This window comes from Aricia agestis, chromosome 7 (assembly GCF_905147365.1).
Source record: "Aricia agestis chromosome 7, ilAriAges1.1, whole genome shotgun sequence".
Classification (NCBI taxonomy): domain Eukaryota; kingdom Metazoa; phylum Arthropoda; class Insecta; order Lepidoptera; family Lycaenidae; genus Aricia; species Aricia agestis.
In genome coordinates, this window is record NC_056412.1 from 18,899,645 (window position 1) to 18,920,498 (window position 20,854).

The following is a 20,854-nucleotide window of genomic DNA, read 5'->3' on the forward strand; positions in this document are numbered from 1 at the left end:
AGCAAAAAAATAATTAACGAAATGGGTTCAGTCGTACTCGAGATTAGCTCTTACGCATACATTTAACGATTCATTTTTATAATATAGATAGAGATTTGAGTTTAGTTTTTACATAATATAAGCTTGTGGTATCTATAAATAAATACCTTTTGTTTTCAGCCGGGACAGCATATCATCAAAACATGAACAGGTAAATTATTTTTTTACATATATGTATTTAGTTTTTTGTTTCAAATAATGCCCAAGGCAAATGTAGCAGATTTCATCCAAATCAACCACTTCAACCGCTACGGTTGAAGCGTAAAAGAGCATAGACTAGCTAGCTACAGTGGTGAAGCCACAGACATAGATCAAGATAGATACTGCATGTCCCTCCATTTGTATGAAAACGAGCGTGCCACTTTTTTCCTACCTTCTGTGACGTGCCGATAATAAGAAACGTGTCCATTATCTAGGCCAACGTATCTATTCGAATTTATACAGCTCAACGCGGCACAATTAGGCATTTTTTTCAATCAGATTGACGTCCGATTCCGATAACGGTGGAGCGCAGACTAAAGAATAGAATTTCTAAAGACGAGCATTGCTCGTCGTTTGAGAACGCGATATGGCACGCGAAGTACATGCGGTACCTATCCTGATCTATGTCTGTGGGTGAAGTCATACTTTAAATGATATAAAACATTACAGAGCGAGGAGGACCATGGCACAAGTGTTAGCGTGCAGGCGCGCTCGCGGCGACGCAGTCTACACGACCGAAGCCGACTGCTGCCTGTCGGTTAGTATTATAATATATCAAAAAACTTATGAATACTTTAAAATATACAGCTTGTGACATTTACTTGCTAAATAGCGATTAAGTGGTGAATAACTCTCATGCGTCCTCCCATCCCTTGTCATTCGAACGGATATTATTTTTGTTACAGATAACCATGTCCAAAACAACAGTCACAATTCATCGGGAAATACCAGCTTAAATAGGTGAGTTACATCTAGTTTTGCCCGTAATCGTCCATGTCTATGATTCAGATATTAAGAGCAACTAGTTCACAGCTCTTGCTATTAATTAAGATAACCGTGTTCAAACAAACAAACTCTTCAGCTTTATAATACTAATTACAATTTTTTCACAGCGAAGTGCAGCTCAAGAAACGCCTGGCAGCTTGTGAGGAAGAGCTGAGCGAGCTAAAAGAGCGATACCGCGAGTTGGATGACGAGTGTGAGACGTGCGCCAGCTACCTGCGCGAGGCGGAGGACCGCTGCGCGAGACTCAAACACGAGAAGACGCAGCTCGAGGTAGGGAAATAATGTCCATAAATATCCATAAATGTGTATATTTATACATCTACACATATTATAAAACAAAAAAGACTAACGTTAAGACTAATAGGAGCGAAGAAATAGAGGAAAATATGGAAAAAAAGGGGAAAATTATTTGAAGGGGCTAACTTGAACGCGCTAAACTCAGGAACTACTGGTCCGATTTGAAAAAATCTTTCAGTGTTAGATAGCCCATTTATTGAGGAAGGCTATAGGCTATATTTTATCACGCTAAGACGAATAGGAGAATGTGGAAAAAACGGGGGAATTATTTGAAAGGGCTTATCTCGCAAACTACTGGAGCAATTTTTATGTTATTTGGCACAGATGAGAAGTAGACCACGTGAAGGATTTTAATAATTTTTTCAGTGGCTATATATTTTATACCCGTGCGACTCCGGGGCGGGTCGCTAGTGTCCATATAAATATCAAAGTTTAAAATTTTAAATTTTTGTCATTTGACATCGCAAGTGCTATCTGAGCTCGCTTTGGAAATTATCGAATTAAATATGGATAAGGCATCTTGTTTTCCAGATTCATCATTGTTTTGTATCGTTATTTTTATAAGTTTCCAAATAGATTATTTTAATTGCTAGCGCAAGAACATAGAATTGCTTGAAATTGAAACGATAAAAATAATAATTATTATTATATTATATTTTCTTTCCCAGTCAAAGATTGAAGAATTAAACAAGAATTTGTTATTGAGCGCCGGCCCTGTGGAGAGGCCGATGATGACTGATGCACATGTTAACACTGATGAAGGTAAAGTTATTGTATTTATTGCAAAGCCGTAAATATAATGTAAAAAAAAATCAAATTTGAAATAATAAAGCAGCAGTAACTCTTATCAAGTTGGCCTTTGGCCATAATTAGAATAATTTGCTCAGAATTAAAAATAAACCAAGACATTGGTCAACGAAAAACTAACAGCTCCGAGAATGCCGGTAATAGTAAAAACAAAACAGCAGGTGCAGGCATGTGGTAGACTGGGGGATAATCTTCCTTATATATGCCGTGCCAGTGGTATACTCTCCCTTATACAATTTCGATCAAGTTGCGATCCTAGCGCGAATTTAACTGTTTTAATCATCTCAAAAAGTACAAAACGCCGCTAAATGTGTTTATACTTTAAAAATATAATTATTGTGCCCTTCAGATTGGTCCAACTTACACACGGTGGTCGTAGATAGAATGTCGTACGACGCGGAAGTAGAGAAAAATAAGAAACTTATGAAGTCGATAGAGGAACTGCGATTCAGCAAACAACACCTCAAGAACACCATTGAAAAGATGCAGAAGGCTTTGGACAAGAATTCCTCGAAGGACAAGTGAGTTAGAATCTAGATTTTGTAATTAGAGAATAATTCTTAGAACTGTAATGTTTATTGAGTAATACATATACAATGGGGATTGTCCATTTTTTTTTAATTTTGCTCATTACAAAAACATTTCGAGGAATAAGGTCAGTGATCGTTTTTCTGTATATAAACGAAAAAAATACCCATTAGTTACTTATATTTTTGAACAAATATGTTTAACCTTTGTTTGACCTTCAATGGCGTTAAATTAGCAATAAAGTCGACCAACATTACGTTTCGAACTTTTGGTAAGCTTCTCGTATCAGACTTGCATTTGACGAACCAGCCATTATAAATTAGATTGAAACGAAATTTAAAACATACTGCAAGGTCAATTGGCCGCAGATGATGACGTCAGAGCGAAACTTTAAAAATTTATTGAGAAAAAACTAGCCAATGAATTTCAAAATTATTTAATTTATATTCCTAAAATATCCTATTTTAACGAAAAAAAAATATAAAAAGCACATGTGATTTTTTTTGGACAATGCCCATTACAGAAAGGAGCTGGAATCTACGCGGGCGGAGCTAGAAGCTTGCAGGCAGCAGTTGGCCGAGTACAAGGAGCGGTGTCGCGAGCTCGACGAGGAGTGCGACACCTGCGCCTCGTACCTGCGGGACAGGGACGAGCAGTGCCGCAAGCTGAGGGAGGCGAAGGCGGCGCTCGAGGTAGGAGGAGGACACACACATACCAGCCCCCTTGTTATGTAACTTTGATGAACATGAAGTATATTTATTTATTTATTAAAGATATAGCAATATCTTATATCTTAAGCATTGCGGGCAACGTCACAATTTTGACGTTTGAAATTTTTAAGTCAAATAAAAGAGTATAATGCTAAGTACTGATATACGGTTTTGCTCGATAGTTTTACTCCAAATCGAGCAATAACCACCGTGTGGACTAGTGTTGGTGAAAATAGCATTAGCAATAATAATTAATTGTTAAATGCTCATTAGCAATAGTTAAATTAATCGTACTTGCTAAAAACTACGATTGCTAATATTATCGTGCGTAGCAATAGTCTACGATCATCATAAAAATCACGTCCGCGCTGTAACGCACTGCGGTCTGCGGTGCTAACTGTTAATGAATTGCTATTTTTCACTCGATGCGAAATAATACTCGACGCGGGCCGTGCGATGCGAACCGATAATCCGATAATTCACGAAGTCGCGTTTTTAGCAAATAGCAAAGCAATAATACTTAGCATGCTGGACATCAAAATTAGCATGTTAATGAAGTTAATAGAAAATAGCATTAATTCCCATTACTAGTGTGGACCGCAAAACTGACAGCTCGAAGGCTCGCTTCGAGCCGGCTCGATGGAATTAAATATGTCAAATATGTCATTTCCTTCGATTTCGAGTAAAACTATCGAGCAAAACCGTAAACTAACAGCAAACATATCAACTCGGAAAGGGATCGCCACCGTACCGCCTCGAGCCATTCAATATTATTTGTATAACTCCCTACTGCAACGCTCACTAAGCGGAACCGTAACGTAATTGCCTCGCCTCGGAGGGGACAGCGGTCGGCGAGCCGTAAGCGGGGCGTCGCCTAGCCGTAGCCGAGTTGACGTACAGGCGCTACTGATACGCTTTGGTAATACGTGCATACGTTAGGTTGACGCCTGGTTGACGGCGAGGCGAAGGCGATACGGTGACGATCCATTTCAGAGTTGATGTGTGCTGTGACCTTAAACGTTAAAATATTGACCTTTTCAACACCCGACGTGCGTCAAGTAGGCCGAATAATGTTTTACTATTTTGAACTTGTCCTCCAGAGCAAGTTGGCGGAGTATATAGAAACGAGTCCGCTGGCGCAGTCCGTGCGCAAGAAGCGGCATTCTGTGCACGACAGACGCCGCGCCGACCCGCCTCGAGACGCCTCTACTGATACAGACGGTATTAATATTATAATGTGTCGCAGTCATCTGATTAAATCTGTTATTCGATTGAATAACTAGCGTATTCATTGAAAGAAACTATTTAATTTAATGACTAAAAGCCAACTCATCAAGTCGTTGACTATAACGTTTAACGTCGAACTAAAGGCCAACTCATCAAGTCTTAAACTGTAAATTAAATTAGTTTCATTCATTGAATTCGCTAGTCATTGAATTTTGTTACGAAATAGTTGAATTGAAAAGTCCAAAGACTCATTCATTCAATACAAAGAAAGAATAATTTGAATGATAAATATTACAGATTTCGCCAACAATAAAGAAAATGTTTCACAAAACACGAGTGATGTCCAAGGAAAAGATTATGATCGACTCAGAGCGGTAAGTACTTTCATTATAATATTATTCTACTTCTTCTATAGTTTGTGCGTTATAAGATATGGGTGACAGTTTTCATATTCCTTGCTACGGATTTTTTTTACAAGAAAACAAAAAATCAAAATTATCACGATTCCGTGATAATATCGATGGTGCAATCGGCCGAATCGCAGTATCACAGTACACTTGTGAATCGCATGATACTAGAATCATGACAATATTGATGCGTGTAATACCTGCCATTGTCGTCTCTTGGAACTAAAATGATGCGATAGAAAAATTTCAAAATTGGTTCAGCGATTAAATCGTAAAGAGGAAACAAATTATCATAATATTTAAATAATATAGCTAGCTCCGTTGCGCCATAACTCGTGTATCGCGCGGGAACCGTACATTTTTCCTAGACAAAATATCCCATGTCCTTTCTCGGGACTCAAAGTAGCTTTCAGCAAAATAGTTTCAGCGGTTTGGGCGTGAAGAGGTAATAGACAGACAGATAGATAGACAGACTCACTTTCGCATTTATAATATTGGATGTTGCAAGCTACGTCGTTCTTCATTCAAGTTCATTGATTGTGTGGAAACCGTACATTTTACGGCGATTATAATTATTACTACAAGAAAACGATTAATATGTAATGTGTCAGTTGGTGTCGCGTCTGTCGGCGCAGAAGGCGGAGCTGGAGGAGCAGCTGGCGGCGTTCAGCGCCTCGCCGATATTCGTCGCCACCGGCAGCGCTATAGTGCAGGTACAACACCTATTCTTACACACTATACACCTTAGCGGGCGTCTAGACCTACAATAATATTGAATAGTATCACGTATTGCGTTATTATTGACCGTCTAGGGTTGATAAGCCAGCCGTAACAAATTAATAGTATCGTAATTAAAGACGTGAGTGGAAGAACGAGCATTACAACTAACCTAACATTTTATAACAATAATTAACATAAGGACACTTACTAATTTTTTCTCTTATAAATTATAATTAAAACAAGCGACGGTTGTATACCTACTTCATCGTCTGACTATGCTACTGAAATCCACAATTTTTTAAATACAAATAATTTTCCCGGCCCTACAACCTCCATTAATGAAAAAAAAAACGGCATTTTTTTACTTACTTACCTGCTTCTTCCACTCATGTTCTTCAATAGTTAGGCAGGACGGTCGAAGCGCCGTCTCTGTGACGAACAACATTTCTATTTTTCGAGCATGACGTTGTAAAATTTCCTTTAAATTCGGATTTCTCCACATTACGGTTGCCACTTGTCGTACACAAAGGCCACGTGCATGTATTCGTGGCGAAAAGAGACACGAATACATGCAAGATTTTTGTGTAATTAAACGGCTTTATTTCGTAAATTTGAGTGGTGTTTCGTAGCTATTGTCATATTTTAGTGTGCGAAAAGGAACCAAATTCAGAACGGTTGAAGTATGGGAGTTATTTTTCCTTAGTTTTTATTATTCGTAGCCCGTCTCGTAGTTTTTACCATAGTATATAGCTATAAATGCGTTTCAGAATCAGCAAATAACGGACGTGTTGAAGGAAAACCAAAAACTTAAGAAGATGAACGCGAAACTGATCAGCATGTGTAAAAAACGCGGCAAAACTACAGACTCCAACAGAGAAAACGAAGACCCATCTGAGGTTATCGGCTGAATCAAAATGAAGGTTTAAAACATACCATATTTTAAATTTTTTTTTCTTCCTGCCGTCCACTACTTTAAGATCGTTTAAAGAAAGTGAAGACACATTATGTATAAAACTATATCTACCAATAACTACAATAATATTATATTTTATGCAAATAACGTGACATGACATGATCCAAATAACGTGTTGAAATCAAACACTACGCCTGTCCTTGCCATTTTTTGTCAAGAGACTAAAACTTGTGCATGGCCTCAATACTTCTTTTATTATTTCTTTACTTTTGATAATATTTAAATTGTTTTATTTTATAATCTTTAATCGAGTTTTTGCAGTTGATATAAGTTTTTGTATGAAATACATATAGACAAATCATGTTTAAATTTCTTTGACTGATATTTCTTTTAGATTTCTTTCATTCCAAAAGCATTTACGACTGATATTGATATTGTGATGGGACAAAGATGTGATATCTTGTGATGAGTACTTAAGTGCCAAAATATACTCGATTTTGAAGCGAAATTTTCATTTGTAGAACCAAAATTCTTAAGAATCTCCATTTTGCGTGAAAAGTCATGAAAGAGAGGATGAGAACAGAGGATGTTCGTCTCATTCTTACGCAATTTAATGCCATAATGTTAGTCGAGATATTTGTATTGATTATATTGCCAAACAACCGCTGGCCGATTGTAAAGTTTTAGAAATCTATATGTGAATCTTCAACGAATTAAGAATATATTTTAGAGATATTTGTTTGAATGGACATTGAAATATTGTATGTTAAAACTGATTTCTAGTATTGAAAGTACAATTAATTTTGTCTCGTGGACTAAATATGTATCGAATATATTGCAATATTGACTTAGATAAGTTCAATCTGAATATAATATTTGATTGAAAAAATAAAATATTTGACTGTCAATTTATATTTATGTTTGTATTAATGTTATACCAATTTAAAGAGTATTATTAATAATAGATTTATAGTAATACAACTGATTTGATAATAATTGCCTTACAGTTTAGTAGTATTCGATTTGTAATATTTTTCTACTAACAACTGTACTTAACGCACAATAGCCTTAATAAATAATGTGACAAGTCTATGGACGTTGCATTTTTATTGTAATTAATATTTCCAGTAATAAATGGTGCTTGCATCTAATGATTCATAATATAATACATTGTTTTAATTTATCCAATATCCACCTCCATATATTTAAGTATAAAATATTAGTAATGTAAACAAAAGGATTTTAGAGCTCTCACATAATTATAACTGAATTCGCATCGCAATGTCATTTAGGGCCAACGCTAAAACTCGTGTGGGCGAACGCTCGCGTGTGTATTAATGAAAAATTGTATGGGCAGCATCGTCGTCCGCGTCCGCGCTCCGTCGCACGCGCCTGCGCTGCCTATACTAATTTTCATTTATACACACGCGAGCGTGTGTCCGCGCGAGTTTAGCGTTGGCCCTTAACATTTGCGATGCGAATTCGCAATTATGTGTGAGAACCTTTAAATCGAAAATAAATATTACAATTATATCTACAATAAGAAATGAAGTAATGTCTCGTTATAGTAATTGTTTATTTACAGAAAATGCTACTAATAAGTTTTTTACTTGAATATAGTTAACAATGAAAATCCTTGAACACACATTCTTCTTTTCTGGACATTGCCAGTTGACACATTAAAAAGTAAAAACTTAATTCATAATGTTACTTAAAAATGAGTTTAAGACAAAATACTTTCAACGTTTAACATTCACGTTTGGAACATTAAAATCACAGACTTGTATAGTAAAACGAAAATTATGCACTATCCACCGCACAGAAAACTTTTTTATTTTATTTTAAGAACCAATTAGTAGGCTTACTAAAAACAAATAAATTAAACTATAAAAATCACATTTTTTTAGCAAAACACTAACAGATTCGTACAAATATTTGTGTTAAGAATAACAATAAAAACTGGCTAAGAAACTTGTACTTCCAACCTCTATACTCTGTTTCAATTGGGCGCTATAATGCTTCTAATTTTTGCCGAGTTACACTAAAATATAATGGCACTTTAAGTCATCTTTGAGGGAAAACTTCCCTAGCGGGATACCTAGGTACGTAGCCTCGATCGAGGACTCGTAAGAGGAAGAGTAGACCAGCCGGCGCCACGTAGGAAAAGAAGTTACATATGCCCGTTTCGTTTTCCAGCCGTTTAACATATTTTGCCGCCAATCCCGAAGTGCGATATGTTTTTTTCGTTAACATAATATTTTTAAGATCATAATTTAATTTAAAATGCACTAGTTCCAGCGTCCCGGCGGGTCCCACGCGGGCCGCGGGTTGAGGATAGCTGTATTCTATTCTTCTAGATTCTCTGCCTTAATTTGCAACAGTTCCATCCTCGTTGGCAGCGGTTTCAAGTCGTCTTCTGGCTCCGGGACACCGTTCTGTATACTCGCTGTCTTCTCTGCGAGGTGATTCGCAAACGTGTGCTGGCCGGCCGCCTTCGCCAGGTCCGCAGCCAGCTTGAGAAACTCTTGGTTGTTCATCCTGGCTAACTCCGTACTCGCTTTGTAAGCGTCGCCCAAAGCGAGGTAGCTGAAAATATACAGTGCACATTTATGTAGCATAGAAATGATTCATGGGTAATGGCGGAACTACATGATTTAGCCGCGTAATGTCATATTCAGTCCGCATTCTCTGAATGGGGTTGAACTCAGAAAAGCGAGATTTTGCACCCGGGTTTGGTGTAAAATTGACCAATACGACTTCTCCAACAGAGTGCGGTCCTCATATTTTACATACTCAACTCCACCCAGCACCCGCTCTAACATAACTTCCCAAAAAACAAAGTAACTTACCATACAGCAGCCTGCGGTATGTTGCCATTCTGTACGCTATCCTCCGCCCACTCTCTGAGAATGCCTTCTGCTGCTGTTGTCATGTGCCTGTAATTGACATGTCATTTAAAATTGTAAAATGATATGATGATAAATGATAATACTAATAATGAAAAAAAAACATGCACACCGCATGTGTGTCAAAAGAGTTCACTGACAAAATAAATTATTGTATGTGCAAGTTCATGATGTTGGGCATTTCTCATAGAAACGTAGACGTCAAAATCTTACCTGACTCGAGCCAACACATATGCCTCCTTGTACAGTCTGAGCTGCGCGAGCGAGGCGAGCGCCGCGCGCGCGTCGTGCACGCTCAGCTGCAGCGCCGCGCGCCGGTACGCGCTGCCGCCGTACGAACGCGCCTCTGCAACATAATGATAACTTTTAAAATGTAAATAAGTAAACTGGAGGCTGTAAAATTCAAACACTGCAGGAATCTCATCAAGATCAGATGTATCACTAAACACTTTCACTCTGTGCGGCGGTTGATGTAAGGTGCGGATGAATGTGTCCGCCTACTCCGCACCTTACGCGCCGCATTTTGTGACGTCATTTCATACAACGAATTCTAAGCTGCCTTCACATTAAGTCACGAGCCGCGCGGCTGCCGCACTACTCGCGACTTAATGTGAAGGCAGCCTTAAATGCGGCGCGTATGGCGCGTACGGTGCGAATAAATGTGCGATCAGCTTTAGACAGGGTGCAATTAAACCTACCTGCCAAATTTTTTTTGGGGCTTAGGTATCATTAGGTGAGTCCATTAAACCAATAAAAATAAGGTGTCAATTTTTTTACAATAACATATTTTATCCCGAAAAAAATTCGGTGCACAATGGTCACTTCATAAAGTTCATAATAATTATAAAGCGGTGGTGACGCGCGAGGTGGGAGGCGGGAGGCCCGCCGGTCGCCGGCGACCGTCTAGTACCACGCGCGTAGTTGTATAGCTAACACGTAATTATTTTGTTTGTCACGACCCCCGCGCTTTCATTAGTGTCTGTCACAATGTACCCTAACCACGATCGAGTGTTATGAAATGTGGAGGCATAGGTGGAGGTGCTACATTTTGAGTGGCGAAAGTTTACGCGGAACCCAGAGACTTTACGAGCAAGAAAGCCCTCCTCGTCTTCGTAACAGCTGATTGATGATTCTCGAATGCAACAGCTGTACCCTGAACACGGAATATATAACACTACAGGAAAGGGCATATGGGCGTGGCCCGCGTGCCATAGTTATGTCCAGCTGGACATAACTTAACTCGCACGCAAAAGGAAATTCGTGCGTACGGATTTAAACCTTACGTTAGTTGACGTAAGGTGTAAAATTGCGTACAACTTCAAGTCTTATCAAATTTAGCTGTCAAGCGCCATCTAGCGTTGAATAACTGAACTCGGTAGTCAGAGCCGGTATTGCTAAATTTAAATTCTTCTTTATTTCAAAAGGGTTAGGGTTGTTTTTACGACATTGTATTTAAAAAAGAAATCTCTTTGTGATTGGTTTTTTTAATTTTGTGTGCGTAAAATGTTACTGTGTGAGTTTGGCGACAGCAGTTTCAATGAAACTTACTTGCTATGGCCCTTCCTTTAGTGTTATATATTCCGTGACCCTGAATCTGAATCGCGAAACAATCAAAGACTCGGATTATGGACAGTTCGCACTTCGCAACACTTACACATGCCTAGCAAGCCTCGAAGACATGCCTCTGACGAGGTTAAAAGTGACAAAGTTGTGATTAACAAAATTTTAAAGTCTTATAGACAATGTGCGAAACGCGCTAGACTCTGCTTAGAGCAAAATGGATTGCAGTTTGAACTGTTGATGTTAAGTGTAGACGAGTTGGAAGTAAATAAGATTTAGAGGTAGGTTGTTTTGATTTTTAATTAGTAGCACTGTGTACATACATAAGTTGATTGAATTTTTTAAATACGCCTAAATGCAAAGGATGTGGTTTAGATTTATTATACATTTCTAAAGTGCTTATTTTTCGTATTTAAAAGTTGTAATTTTCCATTCTTTTGATGTGTATCAGTAGGGAGTTATTGGGCATTCTGTCCCACCTCCGTTCGCTCGCGCGCGAGCTCACTTTGGTGGAGGTGGGACAGAATGCCCAATAACTCCTGTTCGTTTATGCACCTCTGTCCGCTCGCGCCCTCGCTCACTTTGGTGTGTCAGTGTGCCACTTACGTTTATGCATCAACTGATGGTAAATGAAATGACACGCTCATGACATGCACCTCTGTTCGCTCGCGCCCTCGCTCTCTTCGGTGTGTCAGAATACCCAATAACTTCTGTTCGTTCATGCATCAAGTGATCAAAAATCGCTTCTCATCGATGATTGGACGGCTGAAAAATCTAGAGAGCTATTATAGGAACATTGAATTTCGTATGTTTGAAGCTATCTGTTTATATGAGTCAACACACTGCATGATTATCATTTTGTCATAATCCACTAATCACAGTGGTCGATTGGATTAAACAGATATGAAATTTCTGAAACAAAAAGAATCACTTAAATTAGAATGTGTCTGTCCTGCAGTTAAAAATGAAGTTAAGCGACATGGAAATTTACTACCAAATACCATTCGCAGTATTGTTTGTGGTCCCTCAAACTGTGGGAAAACAAATTTAGTAATCAGTTTGTTACTACACCCGAATGGTCCACGATTCAGAAACCTTTATGTGTATTCAAAGTCTTTGTATCAACCTAAATACGTCTTTTTAGAAAAAGTATTGGAAAAAGTTGAGGATACATCGTATCACAAGTATAATCATAACAGTGAAATTTTAAGTCCACAAGAAGCCTTACCTAATTCTATCATAATATTTGACGATGTTGCATGCGAAAATCAAAATAATATACGTGATTATTTTGCTATGGGTCGTCACAAAAATATTGATTGCTTTTATCTTAACCAAACTTATACTAAAATACCGAAACAACTAGTAAGAGATAATGCCAATCTCATCATATTGTTTAAACAAGACGAGATTAATCTAAGACACATCTACGATGAACATGTAGGGTCTGATATGACGTGGTCGCAATTCCGTGAAATGTGTTCAACTGTGTGGAGTAAACCATACAGTTATGTGGTAATCAATAAGGATTGTGAACGAAATAATGGTTGTTACAGAATGAAATTTGATACATTTATAATAGTGGATTAATTTATTCTATAAAGCTTATACGTACCCCACTACGTAGTAGTATAACTTGAGACATCAATCAGAGTAGAATTCTTAACATGGAGCGGAATCTTAAGGAACAAATTGTGAAATCAGCGTCTGCAGTGAAAAGAAAGGTAGAAATGATAAAAAATACTAAAAACACAAATGACATGGCACTGGAGACGATATTTCAACCGATCGTCAGTCCGCTAAAATTATTAGCAAGCAAAACTGAAAAAAAACGTCATGAAGAAGACGTGGAAGAATCTTCAAATCGTTCACATGAAAAATTTGAAGAATCTGAGACGGATCTTGATGATGAAGAAAATTCAGATAATGACGACTTTAGTTCTAAAACACCTGACAAAACGCTTACTACATCACCTTCTGAGGATAATGATATCCATGAGAACTCATTTAAATCTATTCAATCATCACCGAGTATCGCAAACGATTCTTTGTCTTGGTCTGTATCGTCTGAAGCGCTGAAAGAAGATATACCATATGGAGTAAGAAGTGAACGAGGAAAACTTTGGCTAGGCAAAACCCGTTTACATGATGATGGAAAAGTTCTGAAAATTAGAAGCCGCTCTTTAAAAAAAACTTCTGGTCTGGCAGAATTGTTGTACAAAAAAAAACCTAATTTAGATATTATTACAGAGGAAGACTTACAAAATTATAAATTGCTACTCATCGACACAAATGCACATAAACGTAACTGGAAACCATCGAACCAAATAAATGGTAATAAAGGGTTCAAATATACTCACGTGATAAAGCCACTATTTAAATTCGCTAGAAATAATACCAGTAGCGTAGAAAGTCTTCAGCGAGGTGAAGGAATCAACATTTTGAAAGAAGTTAAGAAAGACACTGATTTAGTATACTGGAATGATCCTAATGAGTTAGTTGAGAGACTAAAAATATTACTTGCATCTCGGGCAGCTGGTAATACGGGATTAGATAATGAAGTTAATGCCATACTTGAAGAAATGAAGGAAGCTGGTATCATTAAAAAAATGAAATATATAAGGCTGCCATCAGGAAAATTTAGCAGTTCTATTACACTGCAGAACCCAGCAAGACGGCAATGAATATAGACAAATTTGGTCATCACGTTCATAAGCGTTTACGATTATCTGAATTTTCTGAAATTCTTAGCGATACATTGGTAAGGTCCGATACAGGGGAATTCGATTTAAAGTCATCGAAATTAAAAGGGGTGCAAATTCCAGAAAAAGACGACGAGGCTGTGAATAAAGAATACGTAGATAAAAGTGTCCAAGCCCTTAAAAATGAAATGATGAAAATCCAAAGTAATGTCAGAAACTTTCTTCATAGTTTAGAAAAAATTACTACTACAAATTTTAGTAAAATCTACTACACAAAACAAGAAATCGATAACATGATTGCAGCAAAATCTGTTCAGAATGAGTAAACAAGATATAGTGAATGAACTACACAAAGGAGCGAGACGAAACTTCGCTCGTCGACATACAGTCATTAAAGGTCTGGATGATTTATGGCAAGCTGACCTAGTGGACTTACAAAAATATTCGTCGATTAATAAAGGATTTAAATATGTTCTCATAGTAATTGATGTTTTATCAAAATACGTGTGGGTTAGACCGTTAAAATCAAAATCTAAAAAATTTGTATCAAGTGCTATGTGCAGTATATTATCAGAATCCACACGAAAACCTAAAAACTTACAAACAGATCTAGGTAAAGAGTTTTATAATGATTCTTTTAAGCATTTAATGAAAACTTATAACATAAATCATTATTCCACATGTTCTGTAAAAAAAGCTTCTATCGTCGAACGAGTGATAAGAACTATAAAATTACGTCTTTACAAATTATTTAGTTTATGTGGAAAATATGAATGGTATAAAAATAATTTGAAGTCCGTTGTGCAGAATTATAACAATACTCTGCACCGCATTACAAAACATAAACCAATAGACGTTAACAGTTCAAATCAAAATACAGTTCGATTGAATATTATCAAAAGCCAACAGCCAAAAAAAGTACGCAAAGAATCGTCTTTTCGAGTTGGCGATTTTGTTCGTATAAGTAAATACAAAGGAGATTTTTATAAAGGCTACACCCCTAATTGGTCAACGGAAATATTTCGCATCATAAAAGTCAACGAAACTAGTCCTCAAACGTATCAATTACAAGACAAACATAAACAAAACATTGTTGGTTGTTTTTATGGAAAAGAATTACAAAAAACTAAATTTCCTGATATTTATCTTATCGAAAAAGTTCTAAAGAAAAAAGGCAACAAACTTTTTGTGAAGTGGTTAGGATTGAGTGCCGAAGAAAACAGTTGGATAGATAAAAGTGAATTAGTTATTTAGATATATAAAGCACATAATCAGTGCTATATCACAATACATACTTATCAATGAAGGAAGGTAGTGGTGTAATCAATAACTTGATAGACCATTTACCGTTTGAGTTACATTTACCTGGATATCAATTTTGCGGTCCTGGGACGAAACTTCAAAAACGAATACTACAAGGCGATCGAGGAGTTAACAAATTGGATGAAGCTTGCATGCATCACGATATTGCTTATATAAATAAAGATCCTAGTGCTCGACGTAAAGCTGATTTAGAACTTTTGAGTATGGCAAAGAAGAGGTTGAAATCAAAAGATGCTGGTAAGGGAGAAAAGATTGCCTCGTGGATAGTAAAAAATGCTATGAAAACAAAAATCAGAGCTGGAAGTGGTATTAAATCATTTAAGAAAGGTATTAAAAAAATACATGCCCATTTAAAAAAACTTAAATCCAAGGATCATCACTCTGCTATAAAATATGCGTATGCAGCTGCGAAAAAACTGTTCAGCAAAAAGAAAGGAATATGTTTACCACGTATAATTCCACTTCCAAAATGTGGTGGACTTTTACCGCTTATTCGGTCGGCGTTAGGTTCATTAGCAGGAGGTGCGGCAGGTATAGCCAAAGCCGTAAACGATTCTAAAGCGGCACAAAAGAGTCTCCAAGAATCTGAAAGACACAACAGAATGATGGAAGCGGTCGCTCTTGGAAAAGGATTATATATTAAACCTCATAAAAAAGGAGCAGGGTTATATTTGAACCCATCAAAAAACTAATTAGGCGGCTGCCCAGGCGTGCGCTCACGAATTTAGACATATTGGAGTATGCTAGTGATATTCCATACTTTCGCGGCGTTTACATGAGAGATAAGTTGCCTTTAAAACCTAGAAAAATAGAATGTGGAATTGTAAATTTAGATAGTAACGTGAATCCTGGCACACATTGGGTAGCCTATGTAAAACAAAACAGCTACGTAGAATACTATGATAGCTTTGGTAATTTAAAACCACCATTAGAACTGATGAAATATATGTATAATTTGCCCATAAACTATAATTATAACAAACATCAAGCATTTGGAACAACAAACTGTGGTCATCTATGTATTAAATTTTTAAAAAAATATTGGAAGAAACATTTAAATAATATTAAAAATAAATAAACGTGTCAGTATCAAAATGTCTTTCACTGTATCTATAACCGGGAGCGGAGCCTCTTTGACGACAAACTATTCTCCGACGTTGGAACTTCTTGGAGACTATGAATGTGGTCTTTTGCACTTTTCAACTTTCAACTCTATACCTAATATTGATGGACGAAACAACAAGTTTTATTACGGTGATAATGAAATGATCGAAATTCCTGAAGGGTCCTACGAGCTTCAAGATATTTGTGATTATTTGAAAACTAACATAAAAAATACACTGCTTAAACTAAGATGCAATAATAACACATTGAAAACAAATATATTTTGTTCTAAAGACGTTCATTTTAATAAAGATGATTCAATTGGCAACATACTAGGCTTTGGAATGGAAACAATAAAAGCTAATATAAGCACTGATTCACAGTATCCTGTCAGCATTCTATCAACAACTATCGTGAGGATTGAATGTGATGTAGTTAGTGGTTCATTTGTGAACGGAAAAGCAAGCCATATTATTTACGAATTTGTACCTAATGTACCTCCTGATTATCGAATAATAGAAATACCAAAAAATTTAATTTATTTTCCAGTCAATCAAACTTCTATTAGTTCCATCAATATACGACTGTTAGACGCTGATAACAAAGAAATAAATTTACGAGGTGAAGAGGTACAATTGTATTTACATTTTAGAAAAAAATGATAAATTTTCATAAAACCCCTGCCATATCAAATGTCCAAGTCAGTCCTAAAAGATCTTCTCACAAAGACACACGACAGCAGTTAAAAAAGAAGCTTACCAAAAGCAATAAAGAATACCTCAAGCTAATTGGTTTAATAAAATGAATATTTTAAACATATCTCAACAAACCTCATACGACAACAGCATCGAAAGTTTTGAGTATCATTCGTACAGACCGTATGTAACAAGTTTCAACAAGAATGATGAAATACGAATCCCCATCAATCAACAAGACCTATATGTGCTGCCTTCGCTCAGCAGTTTGTATATCGAAGGCAAAGTAATTGTCTACAACAGGACAACTAAAGAAAAGGTTTCAAATGTACATTTCGTTAATAATCCAGCGTTATTTCTATTTCAAGACATAAGATATGAATTAAATGGAGTAGAAATAGATAAAATAAAAAACGCAGGTGTAACTACGACCATAAAGTCTTATCTGTCCTTAAATGAAAACGAATCAAAATATGCTCGAGTTTGGGGGTGGTCGCCAGAAGGTATAAATAATACAAGTGGTGGAGAATTTTCTGTATCCATTCCTCTAAACAAGATTTTAGGATTTGCGGAAGATTATGAAAAAATTATCATTAACTGCAAACATGAGTTAGTGTTGCTTAGATGTAACACTAACCTTAATGCAATCAAGTTGAAAACAGGAGAAGTTTTGGAAGATATTGTTATAAGTAAAATTATCTGGAGAGTACCTCATATTAAAGTATCTGACCGCGAAAGAATAAATTTACTAAAACAATTAGAAAAAGATCGAGCTATTCCATTAGCATATCGTAACTGGGATTTATACGAGTATCCATTATTACCCAAAACTCGTAAACATACTTGGTCCATTAAAACTTCATCTCAAATAGAAAAACCGCGATTTGTTGTATTAGCTTTACAAACCAACCGCAAAAACAACAGTGAATTGTCGATGGCGGAGTTTGATCACTGTCACGTACGTGATGTGAGAGTGTTTTTAAATTCGTCATACTATCCATATGAGGGATTAAACGTCAGTTTTACAGAAGACAAATTTACTTTATTATACGAACAGTATGCCAGATTTCAACAGTCGTATCACGGACGTCGGTCAGAGCCGTTGATGAGTTTGAAAGAATTCAGAGACGTTGCTCCCTTATTCGTTATCGACTGTTCGCGACAGCACGAAACGTTAAAAGGCTCAATCGACGTGAGAGTAGAAATCGAAACAGACCAAGAAATACCTGATCAGACAGCTGCATATTGTCTGATTTTAAACGACTGCATATTTGAGTATAAGCCTTTGAGTAATATCGTTAAGAAAATATCATGAATAGTAATACAATAATCGTTGACTTACAAGGATTTAAAAATAATAATAACGACTTTTTAGTAAAAGAATTATGTATAGCCACTCGACAGCATACACATACATTTTATGTTAAACCACCATACCCATTCTCAGCGCTAACCGATGATGAAAAAAAGAATGTTCGGTGGTTAGAAAGAAATAGAGGGTTTCGATGGAGCGAAGGCTATATCGATTACAGAGAATTCAGAAGAATTATTAAACCTTACTTAAAAGACCGAAACATTATCGTAAAAGGTGAAGAGAAAGTGAAATGGGTGAAAGAACTGTGTGATCATAATAATATTGTAGATATAAGTTACAAAGACATTCCAAGATTTAACATTCTGTACGATCTGTATTGTAAGGAAGAATCGTATAACTGTTTTATTCATAAGAAGTATTGTGCATTAAAAAATGTATTATGTTTAAAAAAATGGTGTTTAGAAAATAATGTACACTTTCAATAAAAAATAACTTATATTTATTGCTTTTTATTTAAATAATTAAAGTTGAATGAAATAGAAATAAAACAAATATATTCACATCACACATACAATTTATTTAAGCAATAATTACGTACACATTAATTTACAAAACAAACCCTAACTTATATTATTTTCATACAAATTATATATCTTGCAATTTTATCGACTTATTCATTCTAAAGTCTATTGCGACCCTACAGCTAAAACAAATACTTAATACCAAAGTAAACTAAAACCAACTCGTATAACTGTAATTACATATTTTTTTTGATATATTACTGACTAACTTCTCGGTTTGGTCCATTATTTCATCACCGTTTTCATTCACAACATATTGTGCGGATAACAAAAAATTATCATCGTCTATACTGTCACAATGTTGCTGGGATCCATCTAAATCAAACACTGAGATCTTTATCAGACGGAAACCTTTTTTGGGAACGCTGTTTACCACAAACGAATGAACTGGGATATTATGTAGTTTACTTAGTGCACTTTTAGAAACACATTTTTTTCTTAATTTTGCTGGACGACGTTCCCGAATCTCAGCGTTCGGCTTTTGCTGAGCTTTCATTTTTAAAAACTCTTCAGTAAATCCTTCCAAAGGATCTTGAGCATACTGGAAAGTATCCCCATATTCATGTCGGTAGACATTGTCTTCGGATGTAGCAGTCAAATCTTCTACGCGTTCCATTATCTGTAAAAAAAGAAAATATTTAACACCAAATCAGCAATCTTTGGAATTAACGATTATTTTTTAAATGTATTTTAATGACTTAAATCAATAATAAATCAACTTACCGTTGTGTAGTCAGGTCCAAGACTCTATTACCAAAAAATACGTAAATTATGTACACGTGAGTAACTATAATATAAGTTAAGTTTTGTTTTGTAAATTATGTAGACGTTAGTAACTAATTACAGTGCTTATCGACGCAAGAATGAATACTAAAACAAAGTCTTCACATTATTATAGTGATTGCATCATGTAGGTGGCATTATTATGAATGAGGACTCATGTTACAAACAGTACCGCGCGCTCATATATACGTAGCGTAGGTTGTACTACCTGTAGCCCTAGCATGGCCACCAGTAGAAACGCGAAAGTATAGACAAACTGTGGACTTGAGGTGCCATTCCGATCTTTAACGCGACTAATTGCGACCGACAAAAATTCAATTATAATGCCACTTTATGACAGATTATAGCCTATGTCATAAAGTAGGATATTATTTGAATTTTTAGGACTATAGTCTGTCATAAAGTGGCATTTTAATTGAATTTTTCGGAACGAAAAAAGATCGGAATGACACCTCAAGTCCACAGTTTGTCTATACTTTCGTATTTGTACTGGCGGCCATGCTAGGGATATTGGCATGCGCGCGCGGCACGTGTGGATTCAGATTACTCAAGTAAAGCATGTTTCAACTTGATAAAACTTTACGTTACTTGAATTTAGCATCAGCCTGCAGGTTTGCTTGCAAAATCTATGTAGTTGAGAAATAATAAATAAAACAAATTTATTTAGTAAATGATATTTTATTTCTAAATCTACATAATATACATACTAAATACACAGGTTATGCTAAGAAAGTAAATAATACAAAGAATTTCTTAATTAGGTACAGCTTATTAAATCTAGTTAAAAGTTAAATATACTAGTATGTCCCCATGATTTAGTTGAAATTTTATCTTTAGATATGACTCTCTTGTCATCATCACCAGACAGAGCAACTTTCTTCACAGCACATGTGTACAACTCGTGTTTTATTGACTTAAATAAAACATTTGTTTTATGAACAATGTTGCCTTCGTACAGAGTTTTTTGGTAATCAGTAACATTGAAATTGCTGACAATATTTTTCTTAATTCCTTTCGCTTTTTTGATTGTGCTATTTATGGTTTTAATACAATATAACTTTGAACGAAGGCCTACAAATTCACTTATGATTTTACCCGCCATTTCATCCTTGAACAAACCAGGAACTTTTTTATTTTGAATGGGTAAATCATATTGATTAGTATTACAAAAATTACTAGTATCAAAGTAAGGCAAAAAATGTTTTTTTATGTCATCATAAAAATCATGGGTCCGTATATGATATACAAAA

The 20,854-nt window shown here is 36.0% G+C and overlaps 2 protein-coding genes and 1 long non-coding RNA gene across 4 annotated transcripts in view; 1 reads left to right on the plus strand and 2 right to left on the minus strand.

The window, feature by feature from the left end:
• LOC121728563 (kinesin-related protein 4-like) overlaps positions 1–6,833 on the plus strand; it is a 34,803-nt gene extending 27,970 nt beyond the window's left edge. The window contains exons 18-28 of the mRNA XM_042116734.1: positions 160–190; positions 691–778; positions 927–981; positions 1,134–1,296; positions 1,992–2,085; positions 2,480–2,651; positions 3,182–3,350; positions 4,469–4,589; positions 4,893–4,969; positions 5,614–5,715; positions 6,490–6,833. Coding sequence (XP_041972668.1) covers positions 160–190; positions 691–778; positions 927–981; positions 1,134–1,296; positions 1,992–2,085; positions 2,480–2,651; positions 3,182–3,350; positions 4,469–4,589; positions 4,893–4,969; positions 5,614–5,715; positions 6,490–6,630 — 1,213 coding nt within the window. The 3' untranslated portion in view covers positions 6,631–6,833. The remainder of the gene's footprint in view (positions 1–159; positions 191–690; positions 779–926; positions 982–1,133; positions 1,297–1,991; positions 2,086–2,479; positions 2,652–3,181; positions 3,351–4,468; positions 4,590–4,892; positions 4,970–5,613; positions 5,716–6,489) is intronic.
• A 1,672-nt stretch (positions 6,834–8,505) lies between these two features.
• LOC121728564 (gem-associated protein 5-like) overlaps positions 8,506–20,854 on the minus strand; it is a 39,164-nt gene continuing 26,815 nt past the window's right edge. For both annotated transcript variants that reach the window (XM_042116736.1, XM_042116735.1), the window contains 3 exons: positions 9,755–9,887; positions 9,485–9,571; positions 8,506–9,221 (listed from right to left, as the gene is read on the minus strand). In XM_042116736.1, coding sequence (XP_041972670.1) covers positions 8,981–9,221; positions 9,485–9,571; positions 9,755–9,887 — 461 coding nt within the window. In that variant the 3' untranslated portion in view covers positions 8,506–8,980. The remainder of the gene's footprint in view (positions 9,222–9,484; positions 9,572–9,754; positions 9,888–20,854) is intronic.
• On the minus strand, positions 18,797–19,962 carry LOC121728576. Its single transcript, XR_006035836.1, has 2 exons — positions 19,545–19,962; positions 18,797–19,440 (listed from the first exon to the last, which is right to left on the minus strand). It is a non-coding gene; the product is annotated as an uncharacterized LOC121728576 (long non-coding RNA).